The sequence below is a fragment of the Dasypus novemcinctus genome, chromosome X, assembly GCF_030445035.2.
Source record: "Dasypus novemcinctus isolate mDasNov1 chromosome X, mDasNov1.1.hap2, whole genome shotgun sequence".
In the NCBI taxonomy this organism is placed as follows: domain Eukaryota; kingdom Metazoa; phylum Chordata; class Mammalia; order Cingulata; family Dasypodidae; genus Dasypus; species Dasypus novemcinctus.
The window spans coordinates 128,511,780-128,539,591 of NC_080704.1; the positions used below are offsets into that span (position 1 = coordinate 128,511,780).

Genomic DNA, 27,812 nt, shown 5'->3' on the forward strand with positions numbered 1-27,812 from the left:
TTGGTGCTTAATTCTCCTCTTGGTGGGGACATACTGCCACTTCAGCGCATGCTCAACAGCACACAGAAGGAGGTAATTCATTTTTTCCCCTTTTCCCCTATATAAAGGTGAGGAACTTTTATTGATCACTTGATTTCGGCCCCACCATAAGGCATCCAGACTCAAAACGCGGAGTTGAGCCGAGGAAGAAGAGAAGGGAAGAGGTGGGAGGCGACGGGGGGCAAGGCACGCAAACTCGCTGGTACCAAGCAAATCTGCCTGGTCGGCGAGTCGGAAGTGTACTTAACGCCCGGCGGGCCAGCTCCCACTCCTAGAGCAATTAGCATAAGGCTGGAGGCCCGGCGAGGAGCCCGCCTCCGCGCCCCGCTGATTGGCCGCACCACCCCACTCGTCACGCTCTTTTGTCTCAGTGGGCAGAGGCTAAAAGCAGCGGCCGCTGCCGTGGGAACCGCGCTGCCGCGACTCGGTTACCCCTTGCACGGCGGCTGTGCGAAGCGCCTCGGTACGGCAGCCCCAGGTCGCTTAGCAGCCGTGGAGGTGTCGGTCTTTTCTCCCTGCAGGGCTGCGGAGACCAGAGGGCTAGCGACGCCAGAGCATCCGCTGCCCACCAGCCGAGCACAGGTAAAGAAAGGAGGGGCGCGATGGCCCGGCGCGGAGAGAGGAGGGAGAAGCCCCACTGGCACTGGGCGGCTTCCCACTTGGTAACTCGATAACCGCGAGACAGGGCAAGGAGCACTCAAGTGGCCGGGCTGCGCTGCGGGAGGAGTTGGGGCTCGACTGGATGCTGCCCAAGGGGTAGATTTTGCCTGGATTGAGGCGGGGGGTGGGAGCATTTTTGGGGGGTGGGTGGGGAGTGAAGGGCAGGGGGAATCGCATAGCCGGCAGTCTGCCGTGAACTCACCCCACCCCCCCCTCCACTTTGCTTCTCCTCATCTCTTCTCCGGAAGGAATTTGTGGATGTGGGTGTTCAACCCCTTTTCCCTTTTTCCGCGGCAGGCCGTCAACGCCGAATCCTGCGTGGCCGATTGCAGAGCTGGTAGGCCGACGGTTTCCTGGGGGAAGTGTAGTAGGGAGAAGGGGGCAGCACTTCGACTTGCATTCAGGTGGTAAAGAGAATTTTCTGCCTGGCGACAGCGGAGGCGGGGGAGAGGGGCCGGGGGAAAGGAAGGGGGTTTGGGGCGGGGCAGGATGAGAGAGGCTCGCTCTGACCCTTCCCTTCCTTTCCCTCACCTCCGCGGCAGCGCAGGCTCGACGCCCCGAGGACCCGGATCCGCGGGCCGGGGTGGACTGAAGCCCACCACACGCCTTGGCGAGCATTCTTACCCAGGACACCGTACCTGAGGCTGCGAGTGAAATAAAGGTGCGCGCTGGTTCCTGACCTTATGTAAGAATCAGAGAAATGACGGAGAAAACTTTGAGAAGGGGGTGTGGTTGAGGCCCTGAGGTTAAGGAGATCTTACTTATCCCCACAACTCGATGAGACTTGGACTGTTGCGTTCTGTCTTGAGAGTCCAATATCTGCTCCACACACAATGACATTACCTAAAAGACAAAGCAACAGTTGCCCTCCCTCTTGGCGGACTAGCATGAGGGGATGGATGTGGCTCAGAAAGGGGTTCCATGGGCACCTGGTAATTGCCACTCTCTGGCTGGTTATTTTTAGAGCAGTGCGCAGATATAACATGTACTGCACAGGGTACTCAGGAAGGGAGAGAATGTTACTGCAGACTACTTCCCTGCAGCCTGCTATGTTATTGACCCCCGCCCCCCGTTTTTCCCTTTACAGGCCCTACTGAGCTACAACGTTGATTTGACGGTTTCTCCTGAGATTAAGCTTTTCTAAAAAGCCTGAACATCTTGTATTTAGACAGGCGATCATTATCAGTCATGGCAAGCATCTTTGCACATGTGGGTAACAGCAGGCGGGGTAATGCACCCTTGCCACCTTGGGCGCATTCCATGGTTAGGTCCCTGGGGAGGAGTCTTGGTCCTTTAATGGCCAGAATGGCTGAGAGAAACATGAAGTTGTTCTCTGGGAGGGTGGTACCAGCCCAGGGGGAAGAAACCTTTGAAAACTGGCTGATCCAAGTCAATGGGGTCCTGCCAGATTGGAATATGTCTGAGGAGGAAAAGCTCAAGCGCTTGATGAAAACCCTTAGGGGCCCTGCCCGGGAGGTCATGCGATTGCTCCAGGCAGCCAACCCCAACCTAAGTGTGGCAGATTTCTTGCGGGCAATGAAATTGGTGTTTGGGGAGTCTGAAAGCAGTGTGACTGCCCATGGTAAATTTTTTAACACCCTGCAGGCGCAGGGGGAGAAAACCTCCCTTTATGTGATCCGTTTAGAGGTGCAGCTCCAGAATGCTATTCAGGCAGGGATTATAGCTGAGAAAGATGCAAATCAGACTCGCCTGCACCAGCTCCTTTTAGGGGCTGAACTGACTAGGAACCTGCGCTTCAGGCTTAAGGATCTTCTCAGGACGTATGCAAATGAGCAGGGTCGGCTTCCCAGTTTCCTGGAGGTAATCAGAATGATAAGGGAGGAAGAGGATTGGGATGACACTTTTATTAAACGGAAGCGGCCCAAAAGATCTGAGTCAATCATGGAAAGAGCGGCCAGCCCTGTGGCATTTCAGGGCCCCCAGCCGATAGCCATCGGCAGTGCCGACTGCAACGTGATAGAGATAGATGATACCCTCGAAGACTCAGATGAGGATGTGATCCTGGTGGAGTCTCAGGATCCTCCACTTTCATCCTCAGGCTTGACTCCCCTCAGATGCAGGGACAGACCCCAGGATCATGTACTGCTCATTGATTCCCCCAACAGTTCCTGGGCCCATTCTCCTTCCACCAGTGGTGGTTCTGGATATAAGTATGATGGTAGTGGGGATAAGCGTAAGGCCAAGAAGCGAAAATACATAATCCGTTGTTCATATTGTGGGGAGGAGGGCCACTCCAAAGAAACCTGTGACAATGAGAGCAACCAGGCCCAGGTGTTTGAGAATCTGATCATCACCCTCCAGGAGCTGACTCATACGGAGGAGGAGGGGTCAAAAGATGCCCCTGGTGAACCCAATGACTCCTCTGAGCAGCAGTGAGATGCTAGGCCCTGCCCTAAATGAACCCCTACTCATATTCAGAGTCCGGTGAATGGAGAATTGGACGGGATGGCGTGTTCCTAATTGCATGAATTAACCCACAGAGCTGCTTTCCTTTGGGGTGGAGGAGAAAGGGCCTTGAATACCAGTACAGTGGAGGGGGATGACCGGACCTCTGTCCCTGCTCCCTCCCCACCTGCCTAAGGGCCTATTTTCTGTGTATCTATTTCCTTAATGTAATGGCTTTATTCTCTTTGTGAAAGTGGTATAATGACTTGTTGAACCTTCACACAATGAAGAAAAGTACAAAAAATACAGTACAAATTACCTGAAACCCTCTATCCTTACATAACCATTATCAATCCTTTTATGAATGTCCTTCTAGATGTTTCCCTCTATCTGTGTACCAAGATAAAATATATGTATAGATAAAAGTGATCAAAGATCAGTGCTGTTCTATACTCTGTATTTTTTCACAAAATAATATATGTTGTAGGCTTTCTATGTCAATAAATATATATCAGCATCTGTTTAATGTCTCTGTGATATTATATTCGGAAAAAGCAAAGGAAAAAGAAATGAAAATAAATAGTTTAAAAAAAAGCAATAAAGAGGGAATTATACCCTGAGGTGGGGTTGGTGCAGTTTTTTTTTATCACCTCATTTTACAGATGGGGGAAAGGGAAGACGAAATGGGCTGAAATATCCCCCAAAAGTACAGGAGCAGGGCTGCTTACCACAACCGACCTGTCCCTTAGGTCAGAGGGTCAAACTAGAGCGCCCACTAGTTGACAATACCCCAATGCTTTCTTCTCTAATGTATCCCAGAGGAGTGCGACGCTGGGAGAGTCTGATGCTGAGGTATTCCTATTCACTCTGGGGAGCAATAGCTCTCCCTTCTCTGGGTAAATTCTTTAGATTGCTGCTGCTGCTTCAGGACAACATCCTGGTCACAAAAAGATTCTACCCTCTGCCTCTTCCCCATTTAAGGAGAGGGGAGAAGCAACTACTTATGGGAATTCAGCACCTAAAGGCTGTTTCTGATTGCATCCAAGCCTCACCCAGTAAACTCTGAAGCTACATGCTAGAGGCATGGGCAGCCCAAGGACTCACCCCAAGACTTGGTAATAGCTGGGGAGGGATGAACACCAATCTAGAAAACCAAGTTTCTAGGGCATGTGGAGGAACATAGAATCAGAAAGCCAGGAAGCCCCACACCATTTTAGCAGAGCTGAGGGCGTTCACTGGGAAGGGAGAGCAGAGAGGGACCTTCCCAGGAAACTGGCCCTCAGGAACGTGCCCGTGTCATCTCCTGGTCTCATTCAGGAGGATGATAGTAGAGGACATGTATGACCTCAGCCAACAAGAGTCCCCATGTTGCTTGTGGGTGCATAAGTCCCCATCCTTGTGAGCAGGACAAGGCTGGTAAGGGGATGAATTCATTTTTAAAGCGGCAGGTGGAGAATGAAATGAATGAGCAGACCTGAGGGCCTGAGAGAGTTTCACACAGGAATAGGGCTCCACAGGGCTGAGAGGACAGGACGTGGAGCAGGGGGAGAGGGTGTGTCAGGGAAGAGAAAGCAGAGCTGTATGTGTAGAGAGGGAGTGAGTGCATGATGACCAGGGGGATTCATAGGCTGACAGAAACAGGAAGCTTGGTAGGAATCCTAGACCCCAGGATTCCAAACAACTCTGGGGCTGTGTTGTTCCAGAGAGGGTACATTTTCAGGGTCCCAGGGTTGGGCGTTGGGGTTCTAATTTTGCTAGAAGTTGATGGCCCGCTCAGTAGGGACAAAGAGGGTGCAGGCTGATATCCCCAGGGAGGGGTAGAGGCCAGGCACTGCAAGAAGCCTGCTTCAGCCTTCCCTGGACTGCTGCGCCCAGCACCTGACTTGAAGCGCTTCTCTTTCCAGACACACCACGTCAGCTCCTTCCTGGCTTCTTGCTCCTGCTCCATCATCCCACAATCTGACTTTACAACCACCCTCCTCCACTGAAGCCACACTCATCTCTTTGCCAAGTGGGTGAGGCTCAGCCTCCTGTGCTCTAATCAATACCACCATTCCCTCCAGCATTTGATGACTGCTCAGTCTCCTTAGCCCTCATAGCCAGGAGGAGGCTGTGAGGGCCCCCTCTGCCTCAGACTCTTTACTTGAGAAGTGGGCCAGGAGCAAAGACTCAAGAGGCCCACTCCTTGCATCTCTTTGGGGGCAGTTCTGGACCCCTGGCAATAACCTCCATCTCTCCACAGCCACGGGAGACCACTCCCCTACCATCCCCCAGGCAGGAGGCAGCTCCACCCATGCCCTCCAAGGCCACAGGGACCCCACTATCCCGCAGCTCTCATAGGCGTATAGACCTTTATTTCTCCTTACCCTTCCCTACATCTATTCTTGGGTATCTGTCCACTTATCTCTCCCAGATTAGAATGTCATTCCATTTCCTGCTAAGCTTTTCTCAATTTTACTTTATTTACTCTATTCAACTTGTTGAATGTTTTACTGCAAAACACAGTGCATGCTGCTATAATTTCTTTCTGGCATCTAGGAGAGTAAAATGATGAAAAGAAAGATAAATTAACTTCGTAATACCACAGCCCTCCTCTTCACTGGAGTTAACATGGGGATTCAGTATAAAGTGCTCTTTTGAAAACCTGTTCTATGATTCATCTCCATTTTCTTCCCTCTCTTGGCTTTGAAAACCTGTTCTGTGACTCATCCCCTTTTCCTTCCCTCTTCTCTATCCTCTTCTCTGTTGAATAAACTTGAAATTGTTGGATTTCTCATTTTATCAACATGATATAAATCTGATATTTCTTTGTTATTTCACTTATGTGACATTGGCATTACCTTTATTCAAGAAATAATTATCTTTCTAATTGGACGTCCCGGAATCAACACCTGGGCACTCAGAGCAGACTAAAAGGCTGAAAGAAGGCTTTTAGAGAATTTCGTGTCTGATACCCTTCATTTAAAGCTGTAGTTTTTAAAAAAATCCTTCCTTTCTCCCTTCATTCTTATAGGTTGCTAAGAGATGAAAAATCAATCTTTTGTCTTGCTAGGAGAAACTAACCTCTGAGTACCCGTTTGCATTATCTCCCTCCTTCCTGACATTATTTTTCCTTGGTTTCCATGACACCAGCCTCATAGTTCCCTCCTCCCTGACCTTTTTCGGTACCCACTTCTCAGTCTCCTTTGCTGAATTTTTCCTCTTTCTGAACCTTCAATAATAAAAAAATAATAGTAATAGTAATAAAAATAAAAACCCTTATAACTGTGATTTATTAAGAGCTTATTGTGTGCCAGCCCTTCAAATGCATTAGCTCCTTTAATCCTTATAGCATCCCCATAAGAGGGGATGAAGAAACAGGCTGGAAAGTCAAGAATCATGCCTAAGGTCATGCAGCTAGTTAGCAGTGGAGCCAGGGGTCAGACTCCAGGGAGTATGACTCCAAAAACTATGCTTCTTTACATGTATCAGCTCTCATGAGTTCATAGTGCTCTATGATGTATGTTATTATCTGCACATAGCAAATGAGGACTGAGGTCAGTAAATTCAGGATAATAAGATCCAGATCCTCCGTTTCCAGGTATGCCATGTGTATGGACCTTTAACACACGGCTGGTCCGTTGTAAGCCCTTAAGAGATGGTAGCCACTATTCCTTTGCTAGAATGCACTACTCTGCTATAAAGGAGGAAGGATGGATAAAATTAAATACTATCCATACCATGCAGACAGTGCTTCTTTAGTTAATCTGAGGACGCATTCATCTGGTTCCAGTAGTTGCCCTGAGTTTGGATTCTGGCAGGCATGACAGTGGATCCAGAAATGTCAGGAAGTTTAACGATGATGATGATGATGATGATGACAACTGGATGATAAGGGAACATTGAATGCTGAGGGGGATTGTGGATTCCGTGAGCAGGAAGGACACTGGGCCACTCTTCCACATGGTTTGTGTACCCCCAGGGAATTCTCCTTTCCCACATGAAACCCCTCTATCCTTTCAGATAGCCAAAGAGCAGCCAAGCCTTCCCCCACCCAACCCTTCCCCTTAGCCTCTGATGGGAAGTAGGGATGAGGGGAGCTGAACTCAGAGTGACACAAAGGCTCGCCAGTGTAACGTGGAAAGGAGGCATGACTGAAGTCTGAGGAGTTTGCTTTTTTTAAGATCAAGGTAACCCTGAAATCTTGCTACTGCCAGGAATCTCAAGGGCAGGATAAAAAGAAGCAGAGAAAGTGGGGTTGGGTCTTGTGGCTTTACCCCAACAGGATGTGTGGATCCCCAGCTGCCGCAGATCCTCTCACACCAGAACTCAGAACTTGTTACGGCCTCTTACAAGAGCTCCCTCAGATATGTACCATGTTCACCACCCCCATTTTACAGATGAGAACTCTGAGGCACACAGTTATAGTTACTTGCCCAAAGTCACAGAGCTAGAAAGTACTGGAGCTGGAATTCAACTTCAGATGTGTCTCTCCCAAAAGCATGAAGTCTTCACAGTTGTAATATAAAACTGCTCCTAAAGTAATCAGTACAAAAAACATCACATAATTCTATTGGTTGGGTTCTGGGTGCCAGTTTCTGATTGTCATACTCCTGACCTAAAGTCTGCACAGTAGGATGACCTTGGTCTCATTTATTAACCAAGGCAGAAAAAATATCAGTTTAAGCAAATTCCTTCTTGGAGTATGAAACCTTTTTCCTCATATTTATTTTATACCCAATTTACAGGATATGATACTAAAAATAACAAATTGTTGGTAAGGATGTGGGCAAACAGTCTCTCTCCCACACTGCTGGTAAGACTGAGAATTGATAAAGTCTGGAAGGCTGACTGGGGAATGCATCTAAGATTGAAATATGAAAACCCTTGGATCTAGGGGTTTGACTTCCTAAAACCAATGCTAAGTAAACTGGACAAGTGTACAAATGTTTATGACTAAAAATGTTTACTTTAGATGACAGCACAATTCTGTGATGAAAATGAGAGTCACTGAGGGTAAACTTTTTAAAAAGATTTTTTAATTTTTTTCTCTCCCCTTCCCCGCCCCCCCCCCAGGTTGTGTGCTCTCTGTGTCCATTTGCTGTATGTTCTTCTGTGTCCGCTTGTATTCTTGTCAGTGGCACCAGGAATCTGTGTCTCTTTTTGTTGCGTCATCTTGCTGCGTCTGCTCCCCATGTGTGTGGTGCCACTCCTGGGTGGGTTGAGCTTTTTGCACGGAGGGGCTCTTCTTGCGGGGTGCACTCCTTGCGCATGGGGCACCCCTATGTGAGGGACACCCCTGCGTGGCATGGCACTCCTTGCGCATGGCAGCACTGTGCATGGGCCAGCTCACCACATGGGCCAGGAGGCCCTGGGTATTGAACCCTGGACCTCCCATGTGGTAGGTGGACACTCTATCAGTTGAGCCACATCTGCTTCCCAAATACTTTGAATGGATTGTACAAAGCATGGGATGGTATAACACAGGGAATCCCGTAGAGGATGATGGGCTGTGGTTAACAGGACAAATATGAGAATGTTTTCTCATGAACGATAACAAATATATAATACTAATATAGGGTGTTAATAATCGAGTGAGTTGGGGGAAAATACACCAAATGTAAGGTATGGGCTATAGTTAGTAGTAATATTTTGATGATGCTCTTTCATAGTTTGTAACAAATATTTCACAATAATGCAAGGTGTTGGTGGTAGGGAGATGGAGAGGAGCCTTGTATGAGGATATGCATGCTTGTTTTATAAATTCACAACTTTTACTACATACTTATTGTTTATATATGTTCATGTATGAATGATACACTTCAAGAAAATTTTATTAACAAAACATATAAACCAGGATCACTGAACCTCGACACTGTTGATGCTCTGGGCTGGGTCATTATGTGTTTTGAGGGGCTGCCCTGTGCATGCAGGATGTTTAGCAGCATCCCTGGACTCTGCCCACTAGATGTCAGTAACCCTCCCCCCAAGTTTTGACAACCAAAATTGTCTCTAGACACTGCCGAATGCCCCCTTGGGGAAAATTGCCCCTGAATGAAAACAACTGATATAAATGGTTCCCAAAGAAAACAAATAGCACATATTAAATACACAAAGGAAGTCCCACTGGGTAATTGTGGGTAACTTTTTTGTTCCACTTAACAATGAATTTTGGGATACACTCACTGTTAGCACATACAGATTTGAGAAGGAGGAGGTTTGAGCTTATTTCAGGGTCACAAAGATGGTAAATAGTAATAATAGTAAAGGACACCAATATAGTTCCATGTTTAAAATCTGCCAGGAGCTGATTTTCTACGGAAAAAAAATGTTTACCTTAGCTTTTTTTCTTTGCAAAAATTTCTGAATTTATCTCATTATTCATTATTATTGTCACTTCTCTCCAAATGCAAAAACAACAATTACTAAATTTCCCTTTAAAAATGACATTAAGGGAGCAGATGTGGCTCAAGCAATTGGGCACTTGCTTCCCACATGGGAGGTCTCTAGTTTGGTTCCAGCACCTCCTAAAGGAGAAGAGCAGACACAACAAGCAGACAACAAGCACACACAACATGCAGGGAGTGTATGTGACTCAAACAGTTGGGCACCCACCTCCCACATGGGAGGTCCTGGGTTCAATTCCTGGTGCCTCTGAAAGAAGATGAGCAGACAACAGACAATGAGTAGGCACATCAAGTGAAAACAGTGAGCGGAAACATGGAGCAGACAAATGAGGGAGCCATGTCAGGGCAGGGAAAAATAAATAAAAAATAAATTATAAAAAAGTAACATCAACATTTTCACATATTTTAATTTTCTTGTTAGAGTTCATTTTATCTGACTCAGCAAAGAAAAATCTCAATTTATTTCCTCAAATGTTAGCATGGGATACAAAGAAGGCAATAATGGCAAATTCCAACTTTCATTCATTGGAGAGAAAAGAAAAAATGCCTGTGCACTATTCACACCTTTCTCTTCCTATCATGTTGATTATACAATTTTATATTTTCCCCAATATTCTTACAGTTTTGCTATATTTCTCTAAAGATTTTTTATTTATTTCTCTCCTTCCCCACTTCCACCCCCCACAGTTGTCTGCTCTCTGTGTCCATTCACTGTGTGTTCTTTTGTGTCCGCTTGTATTCTTGTCAGTGGCACCTGGAATCTGTGTCTCATTTTGTTGTATCATCTTGCTGCATCAGCTCTCCCTGTGTGTGGCACCATTCCTAGGCAGGCTGTGCTTTTTTTTGCGCTGGGCGGCTCTCCTTACAGGGTGCACGCCTTGCACTTGGGGCTCCCCTATGTGGGGGACACCCCTGCCTGGCACGGCACTCCTTGCACACATCAGCACTGCATGTAGGCCAGCTCCACATGGGTCAAGGAGGCCCTGGGTTTGAACCCTGGACCTCCCATGTGGTAGGTGGATGCCCTATCTGTTGGGCCAAATCCGCTTTCCTCTAATTTCTAAAGTCAGAAATTTTTTCTAGATGTCCATGGTATTTCCTTATTTGAACTATTTATGTTGACCAATACATAGTTTTTTCATATTCTCAATAACAATAATAATAATAGCAGTAATAGTTCCAGATAACTTTTATTGAGCACTATTATATACTGGATATTATACAAATATTAGCTCATATAATCTTAAGAACCACTGAGTGAGGTAGATATAATAATAGCTATCTAACACTGGTTAGGACAGAGAGATAAGTAACTTGCCTGGCATAGTAAGTAGGAATTTCAGGATTTGACTCCACATCTGGCTAACTCCAAAGCTGATGCACTTTCTGTTATAAGACAGTAAGTTAACCTCCATCACAATTGCTGGGGCCAAAGTCTTAGACGTACTTCCTCTTAAGTACTGATGGGCAGAGTAGTGGAATATTTTAGTTTTGCCTCCAAATTAAGATACATATCTCATTCATTGAGCTCTGATTATTAATAAAAACAACTAGAGTGTTTCTTTTAGAAGAGAGTGACTCCAGCTTTTTTCTATAATAGTGGAAAAGTAGAAACAACATAAAAGACCATAAGAAAAGTTTGAATAAATTGGGCTTCATACTTGTAATGGAATGCTACACTGGATGTACCTTCAGTTTACTAGGACTAACTCAAGAAATGAAGTGTGGCCTCTCTAGAAAAAAGGTTGAAAGACCACTGACCTACCAGGCCATCTTATTACTCACCCCCAGGACATCAGACATGCTGTCCCATCAGCCTGGGTCCCATCCCCCTCACCTGCTAAAAACCTTGTCAAACTTCAATTATCAGGTGACATGGTACTTCCTCAGGCCAGTTTTGTCTGACTCTGCTAAAGGTCATTCCCTATATCCTATGTAATATTTATCACTTTGCTATAATTGCCATCTTCACCACCAGGCTTATATCCCCCTTGCCCAGTAAAGTGTTGTTGGATATCCTGGCATACCCTTCAGATATATCACACCTCAGATGTGCTAACTGTTTCTCCAGATATTCTCGTGCCTTGATCCCTCACTGTGTTCAAGTATTAATATTTGTTCAAATGTCACCCTCTCAATGACCATTTAAAACTGCACACCTATCCATCAGCACTCCCATGCCCCCTTCCCTGTGCTATTTTTCCATCACAGACCTCTCTTTTATTATACTACATAATTAACTGATTGATTACATCAATTGTTTATTGCTTTCTCTCCCCAATAAACTATAACTTAAACAAGGGTAGCCATTTTAGTCTGCTTAGTTCACTGGTGCATCTCCAGCTCCTAGAACACTGCTTGGAACATAGCCGAATTTCAATAAATGTTTGTGGCTAGAATGAATGAATGTGAAGTGCCTGGCATACAGTAGGTGTTCAGAGAATAACAGCCTTTATTATGGCTGCTCTCTTGGTGTGGGTGATGCCAGAGAGGAGATAGTCAACAAGAGAACAGTGCACATTGCTGAACCACCATTCACCTAGTTGAGGAGATCAGAAACCTGGAAGACATTCTAGATCAATTCCTTGCTTCTCACTTCCCCAGTTTAAGTGTTACACAGTTGGGCCGTCCACTCCTAGAATGGCAGAAGGTAGGAGATGGGTTTCTCTGTAGCTTCGTCTATGTCACATCATTGAACTTCAGGTTTCAGTGTTTTAAATTTCCAGTCACCCCATGTGCATTTGTAAATATTAAAAACAATTACTCTGTAAAATATGAATGGTTTTGGCTACTGTTTGCTATTTTCCTTCTATTAAAAAATAATCACGAGTAATAATGATGAATATTATTTTCAACTGCTATGTGGTGAACATGCCAATAATACAATAAGAACTATTAGCCCTATTTTACAGGAGATAAGTGAGTCTTAGCAAGGTATAGTAACTATGGTTATACAGCTAGTAAGCAGATGGTAAGTCTGGCTCCAGTGCTTGTGAACATTCCATCATATATTTCAAGTAAAAATATTGATATTGCTGAGAAACCCAGTATCAGAGTAGAAAATAAGTTACTGGGATAGGGAAGTAGTCAGAGATGAACACCTGACCAGTTTCTGGTCATCAAGCACAGGTTTAAGCAGCTTGAAAAACAAATTAAATTTTAAAGTAAAATAATTTAATTTTTACTAGGGGGAACATGATAGAGGTTGATTTAAAATATCCTGAATGGATCAAGATCTAATTTGGCTCAGGAAAGATAATCGAAAATAGAATTTGTTTAATGTCATTGATATCTGAAACCCAAGTGATGACATGTAAATTTTTTCCTTCTCTGTCTGCAAGAATATTTTGTAAAACCAGTTTATTTATTAAATAATTTTAGTTTTTTAAAATAAAAGTAGAATATTTAAAATGTCACAAAATTATGTAAAACATTTTCTATGGTTAATATTTAAATGGTCATAAAAGTATATATAAAGAGAAGAACTAAATCAAACAGTGAACATTTTGGCATATTTCTTTTAAACCTTTTCTCTATCTCTACATATGAGTGTAATTACATGTATCAGTCAGCCAAAGGGGTGCTGCTGCAAAATACCAGAAATCGGTTGGTTTTTATAAAGGGTATTTATTTGTGGTAGGAGCTTACAGATACCAGGCCATAAAGCATAGGTTACTTCCCTCACCAAAGTCTATTTTCATGGGTTGGAGCAAGATGGCTGCAGACATCTGTTAGGGTTCAGGCTTCCTGGGTTCCTCCCTTCCAGGGTCTTGCTTCTATCTGGATTCAGGTTCCTCTCTTCCAGGGGCTTGCTTCTTTTTCCTCTGTGAGCTTACTTCCTGGGGCTCCAGCTTAATGCTTCAGCATCAAATTTCAACATAAAAAACCCCAGCATTAAAAAACCCTCAACTCTGTCTTTTGCGATGCCTTTTATCTGTGAGTCCCCACTTCTTGGTGTGTACGCAATGCCCTAATGACGTGGCCCAATCAATGCTCTAATTATAACTTAATCATGCCCAGGTTCAGACCAGTTTACAAACATAATTCAATGTCTATTTTTGGAATTCATAACCATATCAAACTGCTACATTATATGTATAATGTACATATACATTGAGGTTAAAGTTTTGCATATATTTATAAAATCAGTTTTGTTCTTTTTTAATAATACAATAATCTTGATAGCAAAAAACAAAGATTGTTTGGCAGAAAAGAGGAACAAGGGGGTAAAACCTGAACCAATATAGTAACATATAAAAAAAAAAATCCTACAAGAAAAAAACACTGTCACTGGCTGACAAATACGGATTACTAATTGTAGTCAGTATGTTTTCTGGAAAAGCAAGAGAATTACTGGAAAGAGATCTTAAAATAAAATAACAAGGAACATTAATATAAAATCTGTAAGATTTAGAAGAATATGGAAAAACTCTTCTGAGCACTCTATTAGAAGATTTAAATGAATGGAGAGAAATCAAGCTTAGTCAGAGATGGTGGGTGAAGCAGTGGGAGTGGGGAGGAAGATTTTCTAACAAAATCACCCAGACGCCAGCCACATCACAGGTATATCTCACAATTATAATGCAGGGACCCCTTGTGCCCTGGGCATGCCATTATGTGCAGTGGTTCATTGAAAATAAAACAAGTGTGGTGAAAGCCATGGCAGGGTGAGCCCTAAGGAGCAGTCGGAACACAGAGCAGGGCCCTAAAATCCAGGTGGTCAAGAACAGCTTCTCCGAGGGGGTGGTATGAGAGCCTTAGGACTATTATTATCCTCAGCAATTGGGAGCTCCTGCGAAAAGAGTTCTGATCGTTGTAAAACTTACTTACCTTACCGTCAGAAAGCACAGAGCTGAGGGTTCAAGTTCAAGTGCTCCTGCATGCTGTTTCCAAGTCCAGGGACTTGAGCTGAGGTGAAGAGTTCCCTGCCTCGACTGGATCTTGGCAAAAACACTGAAACTGTCAAGCATGGACTCCCCAATATCACCGAACAACCTGTTGATACAACAAAGTTGAGTTTATTGCTTACCTCAGTAAGGGAGAATACCCCTTGCAAAGCTTTGGCAGTTTGGGGCTGGGGGAAGGAAAGGTCAGAAATGAAAGTTTAGTTTAAGGGCGATCTTTCAATGTGGAGACTTGATGAGGGTTGGGTAAGAATCATGACACAACAGTCTAGGACTGATGGAAACAGCAAGGGGATGATTTTGAGGGATTCAAAGAATCTTACGGCACAAACTGTTAATGCTTTCCTTAGAGAATCAATAGGTCTTGGGGAGGAGGAAGTTCCTGTAATGAAAATCAATCCATTTGCCACAGGGGAGTCCTGGAAAAGTAAAATGCTAACAAAGACAGTTGGAATTTAAAAGTCATGTTTAGGAGAAGCAGACTTGGCCCAATGGATAGGGCGTCTGCCTACCACATGGGAGGTCCTGGGTTCAAATCCCGGGCCTCCTTGACCCGTGTCGAGCTGGCCCATGCACAGCGCTGATGCGCGCAAGGAGTGCCCTGCCATGCAGGGGTGTCCCCGCCTAGGGGAACCCCATGCGCCAGGAGTGCGCCTCATAAGAAGAGCCGCCCAGTGCGAAAGAAAGCGCAGCCTGCCTGGGAATGGTGCCGCACACATGGAGAACAGACACCACAAGATGACGCAACAAAAAGAAACACAGATTCTAAGGATAGACGCGGTCACAGAACACACAGCGAATGGACACAGACAGCAGACACCTGGGGGGGGGGGTTGGAGAGAAATAAAAAAAAAATAAGTCTTTAAAACATAAATAAAAGTCATGTTTATGTAGATAATAAGTGTGGTTTTTCTGCTCAGCATCCAGGCTGAGTGTGGGGATTAACGGTGCTAGTTTTAATTTTTATGAATAATTCACCTTAGGTCTATGTTTATTTTGCAGTGTCAAAATCCTTTCGTTTCCCTGAATCCTGAGGAAAAATGACGCCCACTCTTAGGTGTTTTCTAAACCCTGATAAACAAATAGCTAGCTCTAATCTGTCTGCTATATCCTTTGGGTGGATTATTTTATTTACTTCTCACAAACACCTTGTTAAGTTGATACAATTATTGGCCCTATTTTATATAGGAGGAAACTGAGGCCCAGAGCTGCCCACATACACACAGCTACCAATACAAACACATCTTTTCAGGGACCTCAATAAAGCCACATTGAACGAATGTGCCCACACTGGGTTAATTTCTGTTCCGTTTTTGCTGAAGGGAGCTGGGATCCTAATTCAAAATAATCCTTTAGTCATTAGGACCTCTTTGGGGAGAAGGGAAAAGGAGGAAGCTCAAGGCCTCCACCTACTCCAGTTTGGCCTCGGTCTGTTCCGTTCCACCCCGCCCCGCCCGCCCGGCCGGCCGCCAGCCGCGCAGCCATTTCCGCCGCAGGACCCTGCATTCCGGAAGTCGGCGGCCCGCCCACACAGGGGCCGGCCAGGCTAGATCCTACCTCGCCGGCTGCACCCGCTTCCGGTAACCAGGGGGCGTGGTGAAACAATCGCCTTTCCCGGGAGGGGTGGCGGCCTGCGACGGGGCGTCGCGTGCGGGGACGATGGTGCTCATCTACTGGAGTCCGGAATGAGACCGTGAGAAGGGAGAGGTCACGGGTCAGGTTGCTTTCCTCTCTCGGCCTCCTTCTCCTTTAGCTCAGCTTTGGCCACATGGTGGGGTTATAGCGGCGAAAGCGACTGAAGTCCGGGCGCGCTTCTCTGTCATTTCCCGGCGACCCTTACAGCAACTGCCTTGAGTTTCCCGGGCCCCGGGAGGCCCCAGGAGGCAATGCCTCACCCTGACATTGTAGCAGTTTTTGCGCTTCCCGCAATGCAAAAAAAAAAAAAAAAAAAAAAAAAAAGAGAGAGAGTCTTTGTCCTACCCTTCCACCAGCGCGGAGAGGCGCTATCTGTTACAGCCCCTTGCACCTCCCCATGGTGGTTGGGTAGATGCGCGTTCTCCCGGAGTACCCCCACAGGAGCGAGCCTAGTGAGTAGAGTTTGTGTTTTTGTGTCACTTGGCTGATTTGGCAGGACATCCTTTCCCAACAAGCACTAGCCAAGTTGTCAAAAAACTTTTTTTTTTTTCATCGATACACAGTATAGCTATTCTTCTGGTTGTGAGAAAGATTTGAGAGTTCCGAAAGTTAATTTGTTACCTGACTACAATTTATTGCTGGGAATAGGGGGCCTTAGGTACACTCAAACTTAAACGGGAGGGGGGGGGGCGGAGGCTGGTGAGAGAGAGAGAATGAAGTGTACAATACAATTATTTTTAGTAGATTTACAGAGTTGCACAACCATCACTACAATCCAGTTTTAGAACGTTTCCATTACTCCCCCAATTTCCCATAAGCCTGTTTGCAGTCAATTCCCCCTCCCACCTCTGGCTCTAAGTAACCACTTATCTGCTCAACAGTTAGGAATGTAGTAACTGAAGTAAGACAGGTATACATTTTAAAGGAGTAGCTGAGGAGTTTTCCTCATTTCCATATAACTCCAGTAAGCCAGAGCCCAATTGTATCTGTCAATTAAAAGGAATGTTATTTTCACTCGAATTTTTAGGGAAAAGCCAAATCACAGATATGCAGACATGTAGTACAGAGGTTGGCAAACTATGGCCAGCAAGCTAAGCTAAGAATGTTTTTTCAGATGAACATTTGCAATTAATGTGATGATAGGGAACACAAATTTTGAACCTCAACTAAGCAAAATGTTACTCTTGACATGATTTTCATTACTAGACTTCTATTACAAAAACTTGTAGTCAATTATTATTACTAAATGTTGAATTTCATCTATAAAAATTTGTTTTCCTTCTTGTCATATAAGTAACTTATATAAAATTCATGATCTTGCTTCTTGGTCCCTAATGCCAGAATTTTTACTATCTGACCCTTCATGGAAATGGTTGCCAACTCGGTTTACTAAAATGAACAGAGGAACGGAAAGCAATTGCCAGGTTCTTGCTGTGATCTTGAGTAAGTCTCTTCACTTCTCTGGTCTTCATTTTCGTAATCTTTAAAATGAAGGGTAGTGAGTAAATGAGATAAACTCTATGGCGAATCCTTCTAACCCTATTTTTGAGAAATTAATTTTATAAATATTTAATGAGCTAATGTGTGCCAAGAACTGGTATAGACATTGGGGATAGAGCAGACAAATTCTTTTTCTGAAGAAGGATAATATTCTAAATGAAAAGAGACTTAAAGATGCAGTATGTAGTTTGGGATTGGGTCCTGAGTTGCACAAAATAGCCTTAAAAGGACATGGGGGGAAATTATAGACATTTGAATATGAATGGATATTAGATGAAAACTTACTAGTATGGAAAAGTAGAGGTTGTTAACTGAAAAAGGCAGTTACAAAACATTTACAGTGTCTTATTTTGGTAGAAAATGCATATATATTATATATTCTTAGGAAAAGATCTGGAAGGATATATAGTAAGCTGTTAGCAGTGGTAATTTCTGGATAGGGACTATGTTTAACTTTTTTTCCTTCTTTAGAACTTAAAACTTTTTTCGCTGTAGTAACATATATATGTATGTGTGTAAAATACAGTTTCCCATTTTAATAAGTTCAATTTTACAATTCAGTAATATTAATTACATTCACAATGTTGGGCTACCTTTACCACCATACATTACCAAAACTTTTTCATCACCCCAAACAGAAACTCTTCCCCTAATAAGCAATAACTCACTATTCTACTCTTGTCCCCCAGCCCCTGTTAACCTCTCATCTACTTTTTATGAATTTGCTAATTCTAGGTCTTTCATATAAGTGGAATCATACAATATTTGTCCATTTATGTCTGTGTGTGGCTTATTTCATTCAACTCAATGATTTCAAGATTCATCTATGTTTTAGCATGGATCAGAACTTCATTCCTATTTATGTCTGAATAATATTCCATTGTGTATATATACCATGTTTTGATTATCCAGTCATCTGTTGATAGACACATGTGTTGCCTCTAGTTTTTGTCTAATGTGAATAATGCTGCTATGAACATTGGTGTACAAGTATCTGAGTCCTTGTTTTCAATTTGTTTGGGGTACTTATTTTTGTTTTCTACTTTTCCACAATCAATCTACACTGCTTTTGTAAATATAAATGATTATTTTTATTTTAAAAATCAATCTCTGCCCTTATAGAGCTTACATGCCTGTGCCTCTTCTAAGTATTAATAGTTGCAAACCTGTCTGTTTTTCTAGGGGAACACATAAAGGAATTGAGTGTACTCTCTCTTTGTTTTTGCAAGTAACAAAGGATTAAGATCTTCTCTCTGAAATAACAGCAGAATGTATACTGATACTGCTGCCATGTCCCTTGGAGTTTTACTGGTAAGTAGAGCTTTCTTATACCCAAACTTTAAAATGGGTTAGGATTTTGTAGGATACTTAGCAGATAGAAAAAAGAATGAGAGAGGCAAATGTGGACAATGTTCATTTAAGCACTGTTCAGGAGGGAAGGTACCCTGCCTGAAAACATGCCCAGTCTGATTCTTGAAGTATGTGTATCTCTATTGCATTGATAAACACATCAAGCTACCAAAGCCTAATGTGATTAAGCATTTGGATCATATAACTCCTCATCTGTTCTTACTCTAGTCCTGGGTTTGGCAAACTATGGCCTGTGGGCCAAATCTGGCCCACTATCTGGTTTTTTAAATTAAGTTTTATTGGAACACAGCCACATTCATTTATTTACATATTGTCTTTGACTGCTTTCACCCTATAATGGCAGAGTTAAGTAGTTGCAACATACACTGCATATAGCCCAAGAAGCCTAAAATATTTACTATCTGACCCTTTATAGAATAGGTGTGCCAATCCTTATTCTAGACTTACCAGAAAATTGTTTTAGTAGGTCTGCCTATGGGGAGAGAATGCCCGTTTCACAGTTATATTAACAAATTGATATTCTGATTTATAAACCTTATTCTCACCTGAGCTTTATTATCATTTGTCAGGATTCCCAATTTCAGATGACTCTAGGTCACGTAAGGATTGGATTTCTTATTGTGCAAAGCTGAGGTGAGGGCCAGCCCATAGAAAAACAAAATTCATCAAGTTAAATAATACCTCATAAGCTTTATCAACAGCTTAGCTAGCTAGTTGGTGTTCCATTCATCTAGCTAAGCTCTTACTTAGGCTTTGAATTCAGTTCGGGTGCCGTCTCCTCCCAGAAGCCTTCTCTGACTGCTTACCCTGATTTCACTGCCTTGCCTCAGTGCTCACGTAGGATTCTTAGCAAACCTTTATTATTATTACTTAACACACTACCCAATACCAGTGAGCACACCTAGTACTCAGATCTTGGTTTTAAAATACCATTTTCCAAGTAAAAGTAACTGGGGCTTCTTGGAGAAATGGCTGATCCCAGGGCTGGGGTAGGGAGAATATAAGATGAGCATGGAATGTCTTCTTTTGGAAAGTAAGAAAGTGCTCATGGAATAATATTCGAAGCACACAGAAACCTACTTAAAGAGGCTCCCAATGGCCAAATCTAGGACAATCTAAGCAACAAAATAAGTAATGATAGTAATGGAAGCAGACTTGGCCCAATGGATAGGGCATCTGCCTACCACATGGGAGGTTTGCAGTTCAAACCCCGGGCCTCCTTGACCTGTGTGGAGCTGGCCCATGCACAGTGCTGATGCGTGCAAGGAGTGCCCCGCCACGCAGGGTTGTCCCCTGCGTCGGGGAGCCCCACGCGCAAGGAGTGCGCCCCATAAGGAGAGCCACCTAGCGTGAAAGAAAGTGCAGCCTGCCCAAGAATGGTGCCGCACACACGGAGAGGTGACACAACAAGATGATGCAAAAAAAGAAACACAGATTCCCGGTGCCACTGATAAGGATGGAAGCGGTCACACAGAAGAACACAGCAAGCAGACAACTGGGTGGGGGGCAAGGGGAGAAAAATAAATAAATCTTTTAAAAAAAACCCATAGAGTAAAATAAGAATCCATGAGTCTATAATTATATAAATAAATAATTGAATAAATATAGTAAATAAATGAAGGAGAAGGAAAAGGACTTGCTTATGGTAAAATTCCTATTAATAAAGGCGTAATGAATACTGGCAATAGAAAATTATCATTTGGCAATCACCACACTAACAATTGTTTTAGGTAAGAATGATCAAAGTATGCTAAAATTAGTGTGCAAAAGTATAATGAGAAACAGGATATTTATGTAGTCTCAAAGTATCTCCCACAAAATATTTATTAATTACAAAGAGAATAATATTAAATTTACCCTGGAGAAACCTGGCAAACACCTCCTTAACCAATGGTCAAAGTTAAAATCACTAGTAATGGAACAAACTGACATCATGTGCCTATTGATATGATTCTCTGAGCACGTAACATCATGTCAGGAATATTGCCCAAAACACATAACCTGAATTTAGTCATGAGGAACCATCAGAAAAACTCGAAAAAACTGAGAAACCTTCTATAGAATCTCTCAAAAGTATCATGGTCACGAAAGAAAAAAAAAAAAAAAGACTGAGAAACGGTTCCAGATTCAAGGAGAATAAGGAGACATGTGATCTGGGACCAGAAAAGGGACATTAGTGGGGCAATTGGGAAAAATTGAGTATGGTCTATAGGTTAGATTATAGTATTGTATGAATGTCAATTTCTTGATATATAATACTCTACTATGGTTATGTAAGATGTTAACATTTGGGGAATCTGGGCTTGAGGGTATACGGGAATGCTTTGCACTATTTTTGCAACTTTCTTTGTAAGTCTGAGAAGATTTCAAAATGAAAAGTTACAAATAAAACATGAGTTATTTACTTCCCCCGAAAATATCCCTGTGAATCGACTGCTGTGTGTGTACTGTGGCTTAGAGAGGGACCAGAGTGTAAGCAGGGAGGCCAGACAGGAGGCTGCTGCACTAGCCAGGAGAGATGATGGTGGCTTGGTCTAGCATGATTGCAGTGGAGATGGAGTAGGTTGGGTGGATTCAGTTTGCATTTTGACATCTCTATGGAAAGGACACTGCATAGGAGAGAATGGAAGGGGGAACAGCCTCATTTGAAAAGGTTCTCTGGGCATTACCTTCAGATAAAATATAGAACAGAGTAGGTCCTGTCTGATAAATGATTTTATTAGCTGTTGTGAATTCAGAATCCTTTATTATATAAGCTGGACTATTTATTGTGGAATTTGTATTTTCTTTATTTTTCTTTTTGTTGTTCATATTTTTTAGTAATGTTCCTCTGATCCATGGGAAAACAACAAAAGGGGCTTCCTTTGGTTCCCTCCTGTGTTTGCCTCTGCCAAGGACTTTTCCCTTGAGAATCTCTCCCTGCTCTTCTCAAGGAGTTTGGGTTCTGTGTTGCGTCACCCAAATTGTGATCTTTACAGAGCCCTGCTGGTTTGGTTTCCCACATGATGTGCCCTTCCCTACATTTAGGTCTTTACCTGGAGTGCTCTCTATCTCTTATTATAGTCCTCTCTTTTGAGGACCTAAGGTAAAGAACCATCCCCTCCAAGATGTCTTTTTGGATTTATTCAGCCTAAAGCAATCTCTGTCTTTCCTGGGTAAGTCATAGCTCTTAGTTTATTTCTCTTATTTGGCCCACAATCACTCATTCACAGTCATACTATTTGATTTTTGCTTATTTGTAATCATGACTTACATCCTCTATCAGATTTTCAGTTCCTTGAGGCTAAATGCATATGTTCAACTTCAGATGATTTTTTTTCCTCACCATCAGATGCCAAAGATATTCAACAGTAAAATAAGTTGATAAGCCTCCCCATGTACTTCAGACCTAATCTTTAGTTTCTCTTCTTTCAGTTCAGGACTTTTCCTGTGAAGTGGAGTCACTTCTTTTGTCCCAAATGATTTTTGTAATTTAAACCATGAGGCCTGTTCCTAAGACTTTGTTTTCCTTCGCTTTGATGGAGTTGCTCCCACCAGGGGGCGCTCCTTACTATATGTAGGTCAATTTCCTTTTCTTTAGAAAGTAAAAGAAAGGAGACTTCATCATATAAAATATCAATGCAGTGGAAAAATAAACCAGCACTAGCTGGTTACTAAATTCCATTTCACTTGTTGTATTGTGTTTAGGTATGATTGGATTTCTCTCTTTCTCAATGTACTTTATTCATTCAATCTACAAATATATATTGAGGACATCCTTTTTGTCAGGCACTGTTGTGGGTACTGAGGGTTCATCAGTGAACAAAATATACAGAGCTCCTGGCTTCATAGAGTTTATCTGGGCAACAGACAACAAATGAGAGAAATAAACTAAATATATAGTATATTAGGTAGGAATAAGTGCCAAAGAGAAGGGAAAAATGCAGAGCCTTATAGACCATTGTAAGAACTTTGACTTTTATTCTGAGTGAGACTAGAAGCACTTGAAGAATTTTGAGTGGAGGAGTGATATGATCTGACATCACCTTGGTTGTTTTGTGGAGAATAAACTCTAAGAGGGCAAACTTGGTATAGGTTAGGGACCTTGGAATTAGGGAGAAGTTGTCAGATATTGGGTATATTTTGAAGGTAGAGCTAACTGAATTTGCTGACATGCCAGATGTGGGATGTGAGAGAACAAGGAGTCAAGGAAATCAGGGCCACTGTATTGTACAGCACCAAAAGAATTGACTAAAATATGACTGGTGCTCTCTGGATTTGTGCAACACAGCATCCTTATCCAAGATGATGCCAAGACTTTTGGCCTGAGCAGCTGGAAGGAAGGAGTTGCCACTAACTGCAGTGGGAAAGACTGTGGGAAGAATGGGTTTGGTGGTGATATCAGAAGTTCAATTTTGAATACGTTGAATTTGAGATGCCACAATCTAAGTAGAGATGTTGAATAAACTGTGGGATATAGGAGCCTGGTGTTCAGAGGAGTGGTGTGGGCTGGAGATAAAAATTTTTGTCATAAGTATCTAGATAGTATTTAGAGTATAAAAGTTATAATGCTGGATGGAATAACCAAGGGAATGAGGGTAGTTAGAGAAGAGAAGGGTACCAACGGCTAAGGCCTGGGGTACTGAAATATTTCGAGGTTGAAAAAGATAAGGAGGAACAAGCAGAGGGTGTGGCAGCAAGATAAAAGGAAAGTGAGAAGAGAATGGTGTCTTAGAAGCCAAGTGAAGAAGGTGCTTCAAGGAAGAGGGAAAATCAGCTGTGTAAAATGCCTCTGGTTGGTAAAGCAAAGTGAGGGCTGAGAATTCTTGGTAGAATTTAGCAACATACAGGTCACTGGTGGCCTTAATAAAGTCTGTTTCACAACCACCATACCAAGGAACTGAGAGAGTCTATAACTGTAAGCGAGAGAGTCCCATCTATCGGCCATATGGGATTGAGACCCCTACCAATTAGAGGTGGAGTGGGCATCACCATCCCAGAATCCTCAGGATTGGGGAATAAAATATGGACTAGAGTAGACTTACTGGTGCTCTACTCTAGACTTATTGTGATTCTAGCAATGGAAGAAATTATATCATTGATATGGAGACAGTGGCCACTGGAGATGCTGAGGACAGGGAGAGGGAAAAAGAGGTGTAATTTGGGGCATTTTTGGGTCTTGGAATTGTCCTGAATGTCATTGCAATGACATATGCAGGCCATTATATATCTTGCCATAACCTACAGAATTGAATGGGAGAGAGCATAAACTACAATGTAAACTATAATCCATGCTTAGTGGCAATGCTCCAAATGTGTTCATCAATTGCAATGAATATACCACACTAATGAAAGAAATTGTTAATGTGGGGAAGGGGGGAGGTGTGGGGAGTGGGGCATATGGGAATCCCTTATATTTTTTTGTGTAACATTTTGTGTAATCTAAGTATCTTTTTTTAAAAAATAAAAATGAATTTTAAAAAGTCTGTTTCAGTGGAATATGGGGATAAAAGCTTGATTGGAATGAGTTCAAGAGAGAAAGGGAGAAGAAAAATTATAGACAGGGAGTATAGACAAATTTTTATGAGTTTTACTGTAAAAAAGGAGTAGAGAAATGAGGCAGTAGCTAGAGTGAAGTCAAGAGGGTACTTAAAATGGGAGAAATAATTGCAAGTTTTTCCCAGGAGTACTTATTGGGATTTGGAGTTCACTTGTCCTTATCAACTTGCGTTTTTTTGGCACAGTGTCCTGTAACCCTCAGGGAAGCTGGATGTTGCAGGAGGGGAAGTTGCCAACAACTGTGAGTGGAATGAACTCAAGGAAACCCATGGACTCCCTTCAATAAAACTGAGCTCAGAGTTGCTACAGTTAAAGGAGGATCTCCATTTGTGGAAAAAATTGGGAACTGTGAGTTCCACCTGTTATCCTTACCCCACGTGACAATTCTAGCCTCCTTTGCCAGTCTTGGAAGGTCTGGCCTCAGTTACTATTAAAGAGACCCTGTGGGTCCCTTTTCAGAAGCTTAATCTACTGTTGGGAAGGATAGGAAAAGAAATTCTTACAGATACATTGAGGATGACTGAACCCCATATAGAGTTTGAACCAAGTGGGAAAACTGACATAAAACTTGAGACCATGGTTCCACTACTTGTTTTCTTTTTCCTTGGTGAGAAGTGGACACAGCAGCAGAGGAGGGTGCTTTGTACTTTCGTTGTGATGGCTTTGAAAACACATGGAAAGTTTTGCTGGATTCCATGTACAGTTTTTGTTTGAATGTTTCCTATTCTCATGTCTTTAAGGCTCACCTCAAATATCACTTGCTCTGCAGAGCCTTCTTTGAGCCCTTCCGTCTCAGGCAAAAGTAATCATTTGTTTCTCTGCATTTCCATATCACTTTTCTGTTTCTCTCTTTTAGCTCCTATTATATTGCATTAGAGTTGTATATGATTATAAACTGAAGAGGCAGTAGCGTGTAGTGGATAAGAGCATGGGCTCTGGAGCCAGGCTACTTGGGTTCCAATGGCAGTTCTTTTTTTTTTTTTTTAAAGATTTATTTATTTTATTTAATTCCCCCACCCCCCCTTCCCCAGTTGTCTGCTCTCTCTGTCCATTTGCTGCATCTTATTTCTTTGTCCACTTCTGTTGTTGTCAGTGGCACAGGAAGTGTGGGCGGCGCCATTCCTGGGCAGGCTGCACCTTCCTTTGCGCTGGGCGGCTCTCCTTATGGGCGCACTCCCTGCGCGTGGGGCTACCCCACGCGGGGGACACCCCTGCGTGGCAGGGCACTCTGCGCGCATCAGCACTGCGCATGGGCCAGCTCCACACGGGTCAAGGAGGCCCGGGGTTTGAACTGCGGACCTCCCATGTAGTAGACGGACGCCCTAACCACTGGGCCAAGTCTGTTTCTCCCAATGGCAGTTCTTACAAGTTACTTAACTCACCTGTACCTTGGTTTCTCATCTGTCAAATGTGTATAATAATGATAATACTGACCTCATAGAGGTTTTGTGCAATTTAAAGGGCTGAAGTACTATTAGAACAGTGTCCAATGCATAGTAAGTATTTTATAAGTTTTTATTATTTGTTTCTCTTCTTCTGAAGAGTAACACCAAACCTTTATCTTTGTACCACAAATGCTTAGCATTGGGCTTGGCCCAGAGAAATAGGTGTTTAATAAATTTTTGTGTGAATAAACTAAGTTTCTAAATCAAATAAATATGGTTCATGTTAAAGGGTTATATATGTGTGTAGCTCTTTTATGGGACCATTATTCATACCTGTGGACCACACATATAGTGACTAAGAGTGCAAGTTCTAAAGCCTGATTGTATAATTTGTATACTCCTTTGCCATCTATTAGTTGGGTGACATTAGGTATGATACATTTTTATTTCTCTTGCCTTTCCCCCCCCCCCCAGTTTTCTGTTCTCTGTGTCTATTTTGCTGCGTGTTCTTCTTTGTCCGCTTCTGTTGTTGTCAGCGGCATGGGAATCTGTGTTTCTTTTTGTTGCGTCATCTTGTCGTGTCAGCTCTCTGTGTGTGCGGCACCATTCCTGGGCAGTCTGAACTTTCTTTCACACTGGGCAGCTCTCCTTACGGGGTGCACTCCTTGCTCATGGGGCTCCCCTACGTGGGGACACCCCTGCGTGGCATGGCACTCCTTGCGCACATCAGCACTGCGCATGGGCCAGCTCCACACGGGTCAAGGAGGCCCGGGGTTTGAACCGCGGACCTCCCATGTGGTAAATGGACACCCTAACCACTGGCCCAAGTCTGCTTCCCTAGGTATGATATTTAACCTCTCAGAACCTCAGTTCCCTCATTTGGAAAATAAGAAAACACATAGGAAACACAGTACCAAGCACCCAAATGTTAGCTACAAGTATTATTAAATAATTTATTGAAACCTCCAATGTTCCAGGGACTGTACTAGACAGTAGGGATGTAGAGATGAATAAAGTTTTGGCCCTACTGTCAGAAAACTCATAAGCTAGTAGAGAAGATAGATGTGAATAAGTCAGTTGTGTAGAGTCTATTGGAGGAAGGGACCAATTTTACAGGAAGGAGCAGTAAGGAGTAGTAAGGTAGGGTAGTAAGTTTTATAGAAGAGGTAAATCCAGAGCTTTTCTTCTATGAGTTGATGGTCCGGGGATTTTAATATCGAATAGGTGTCAAAATCCCTTTTGTGGTTCTCCCATAAGATTTCTTTAACAAGACCCTCTAACAAGATCTCTAAGAGGCCCCATTCTGTATTTTGAAACCCAGAGAAGCCATTCTGGCCCCAAAACAACACACGGTCAGTCCTACCCAGGTGAACCAAATGTGGCTTTACATAGTTTTCTGTGAGCAAAGCTCCTCTTTCCTTTAGTAATAAAGCCAGAGGGCTCCCACAGGTAGAAGACCGCATTTTCAGATGCCTCTGTCCTGCCCACTCCCTCCCTCCCAATGAATTTTCCGAAAAGGTTGGTCTTCCCTTCCTTTCCCCAACAATCAAGTAGAGTGAGATGTTTTTTAACAAAAGGCCAGGGTCCCTGTCTAGTTTACATCTTTAATTAAGGACTCTCAGAGTAGGTGGGACTGGAGCTATATTTAAATTATTGAGATCAGGACATGGTACAGTTAGATGAAAACCTTTCTGTCTTCTGTCTCTCAGAAAACCAATAAAGCCATTGAGGCTTGTCTATTTCCCCCAAGTAGTTAATGAGCTCAATAGAATTTAGAGTTCCTGGTGTTCCTTTAGAGCTGATTTTGGCAGGTGATAAGCAGCTTGTAAAAGGGTTTATTATTTGAGCAGAGCTTTGGCTGCCTGACTTTTAAGACTGATTATTTATTTTGCATGTTGTATAACAGGAGCATTGGGCAATGCTCAGAAGAGGCCTTCTGGGACAGAGATGTAAGGACTTCTCTGGTCATTTCCTACCATCAGAATGGG

The 27,812-nt window shown here is 43.1% G+C and overlaps 1 protein-coding gene and 1 long non-coding RNA gene across 8 annotated transcripts in view; both read left to right on the forward strand.

Annotated features, from left to right (window-relative positions):
• The first annotated feature begins 246 nt into the window (after positions 1-246).
• ZCCHC12 (zinc finger CCHC-type containing 12) lies at positions 247-3,626 on the forward strand. Of its 7 annotated transcripts, none has more exons than XM_004458686.5 (4): positions 247-621; positions 997-1,106; positions 1,242-1,360; positions 1,787-3,626. In XM_004458686.5, exon 4 carries the CDS (start codon positions 1,888-1,890, stop codon positions 3,094-3,096), a length of 1,209 nt encoding a protein of 402 aa, XP_004458743.1. In that variant the 5' UTR covers positions 247-621; positions 997-1,106; positions 1,242-1,360; positions 1,787-1,887; the 3' UTR covers positions 3,097-3,626. The 7 variants fall into 7 exon arrangements, with proteins under 7 accessions (XP_004458743.1, XP_004458741.1, XP_012380681.1 ...); XM_004458684.4 differs by having other exon boundaries at positions 404-621; positions 997-1,103; positions 1,247-1,360; XM_012525227.3 differs by having other exon boundaries at positions 404-621; positions 997-1,036.
• A 12,278-nt stretch (positions 3,627-15,904) lies between these two features.
• The window catches only part of LOC101425504 (uncharacterized), a 66,581-nt gene continuing 54,673 nt past the window's right edge, over positions 15,905-27,812 (forward strand). The window contains exons 1-4 of the long non-coding RNA XR_001118624.4: positions 15,905-16,088; positions 17,372-17,473; positions 18,713-18,841; positions 24,625-24,787. This is a non-coding gene — a long non-coding RNA (uncharacterized lncRNA). The remainder of the gene's footprint in view (positions 16,089-17,371; positions 17,474-18,712; positions 18,842-24,624; positions 24,788-27,812) is intronic.

Coding starts and splice junctions, on each gene's coding strand:
- ZCCHC12 (XM_004458686.5), top strand. CDS start 1,888: ATGGCAAGCATCTTTGCACATGTGGGTAACAGCAGGCGGGGTAATGCA.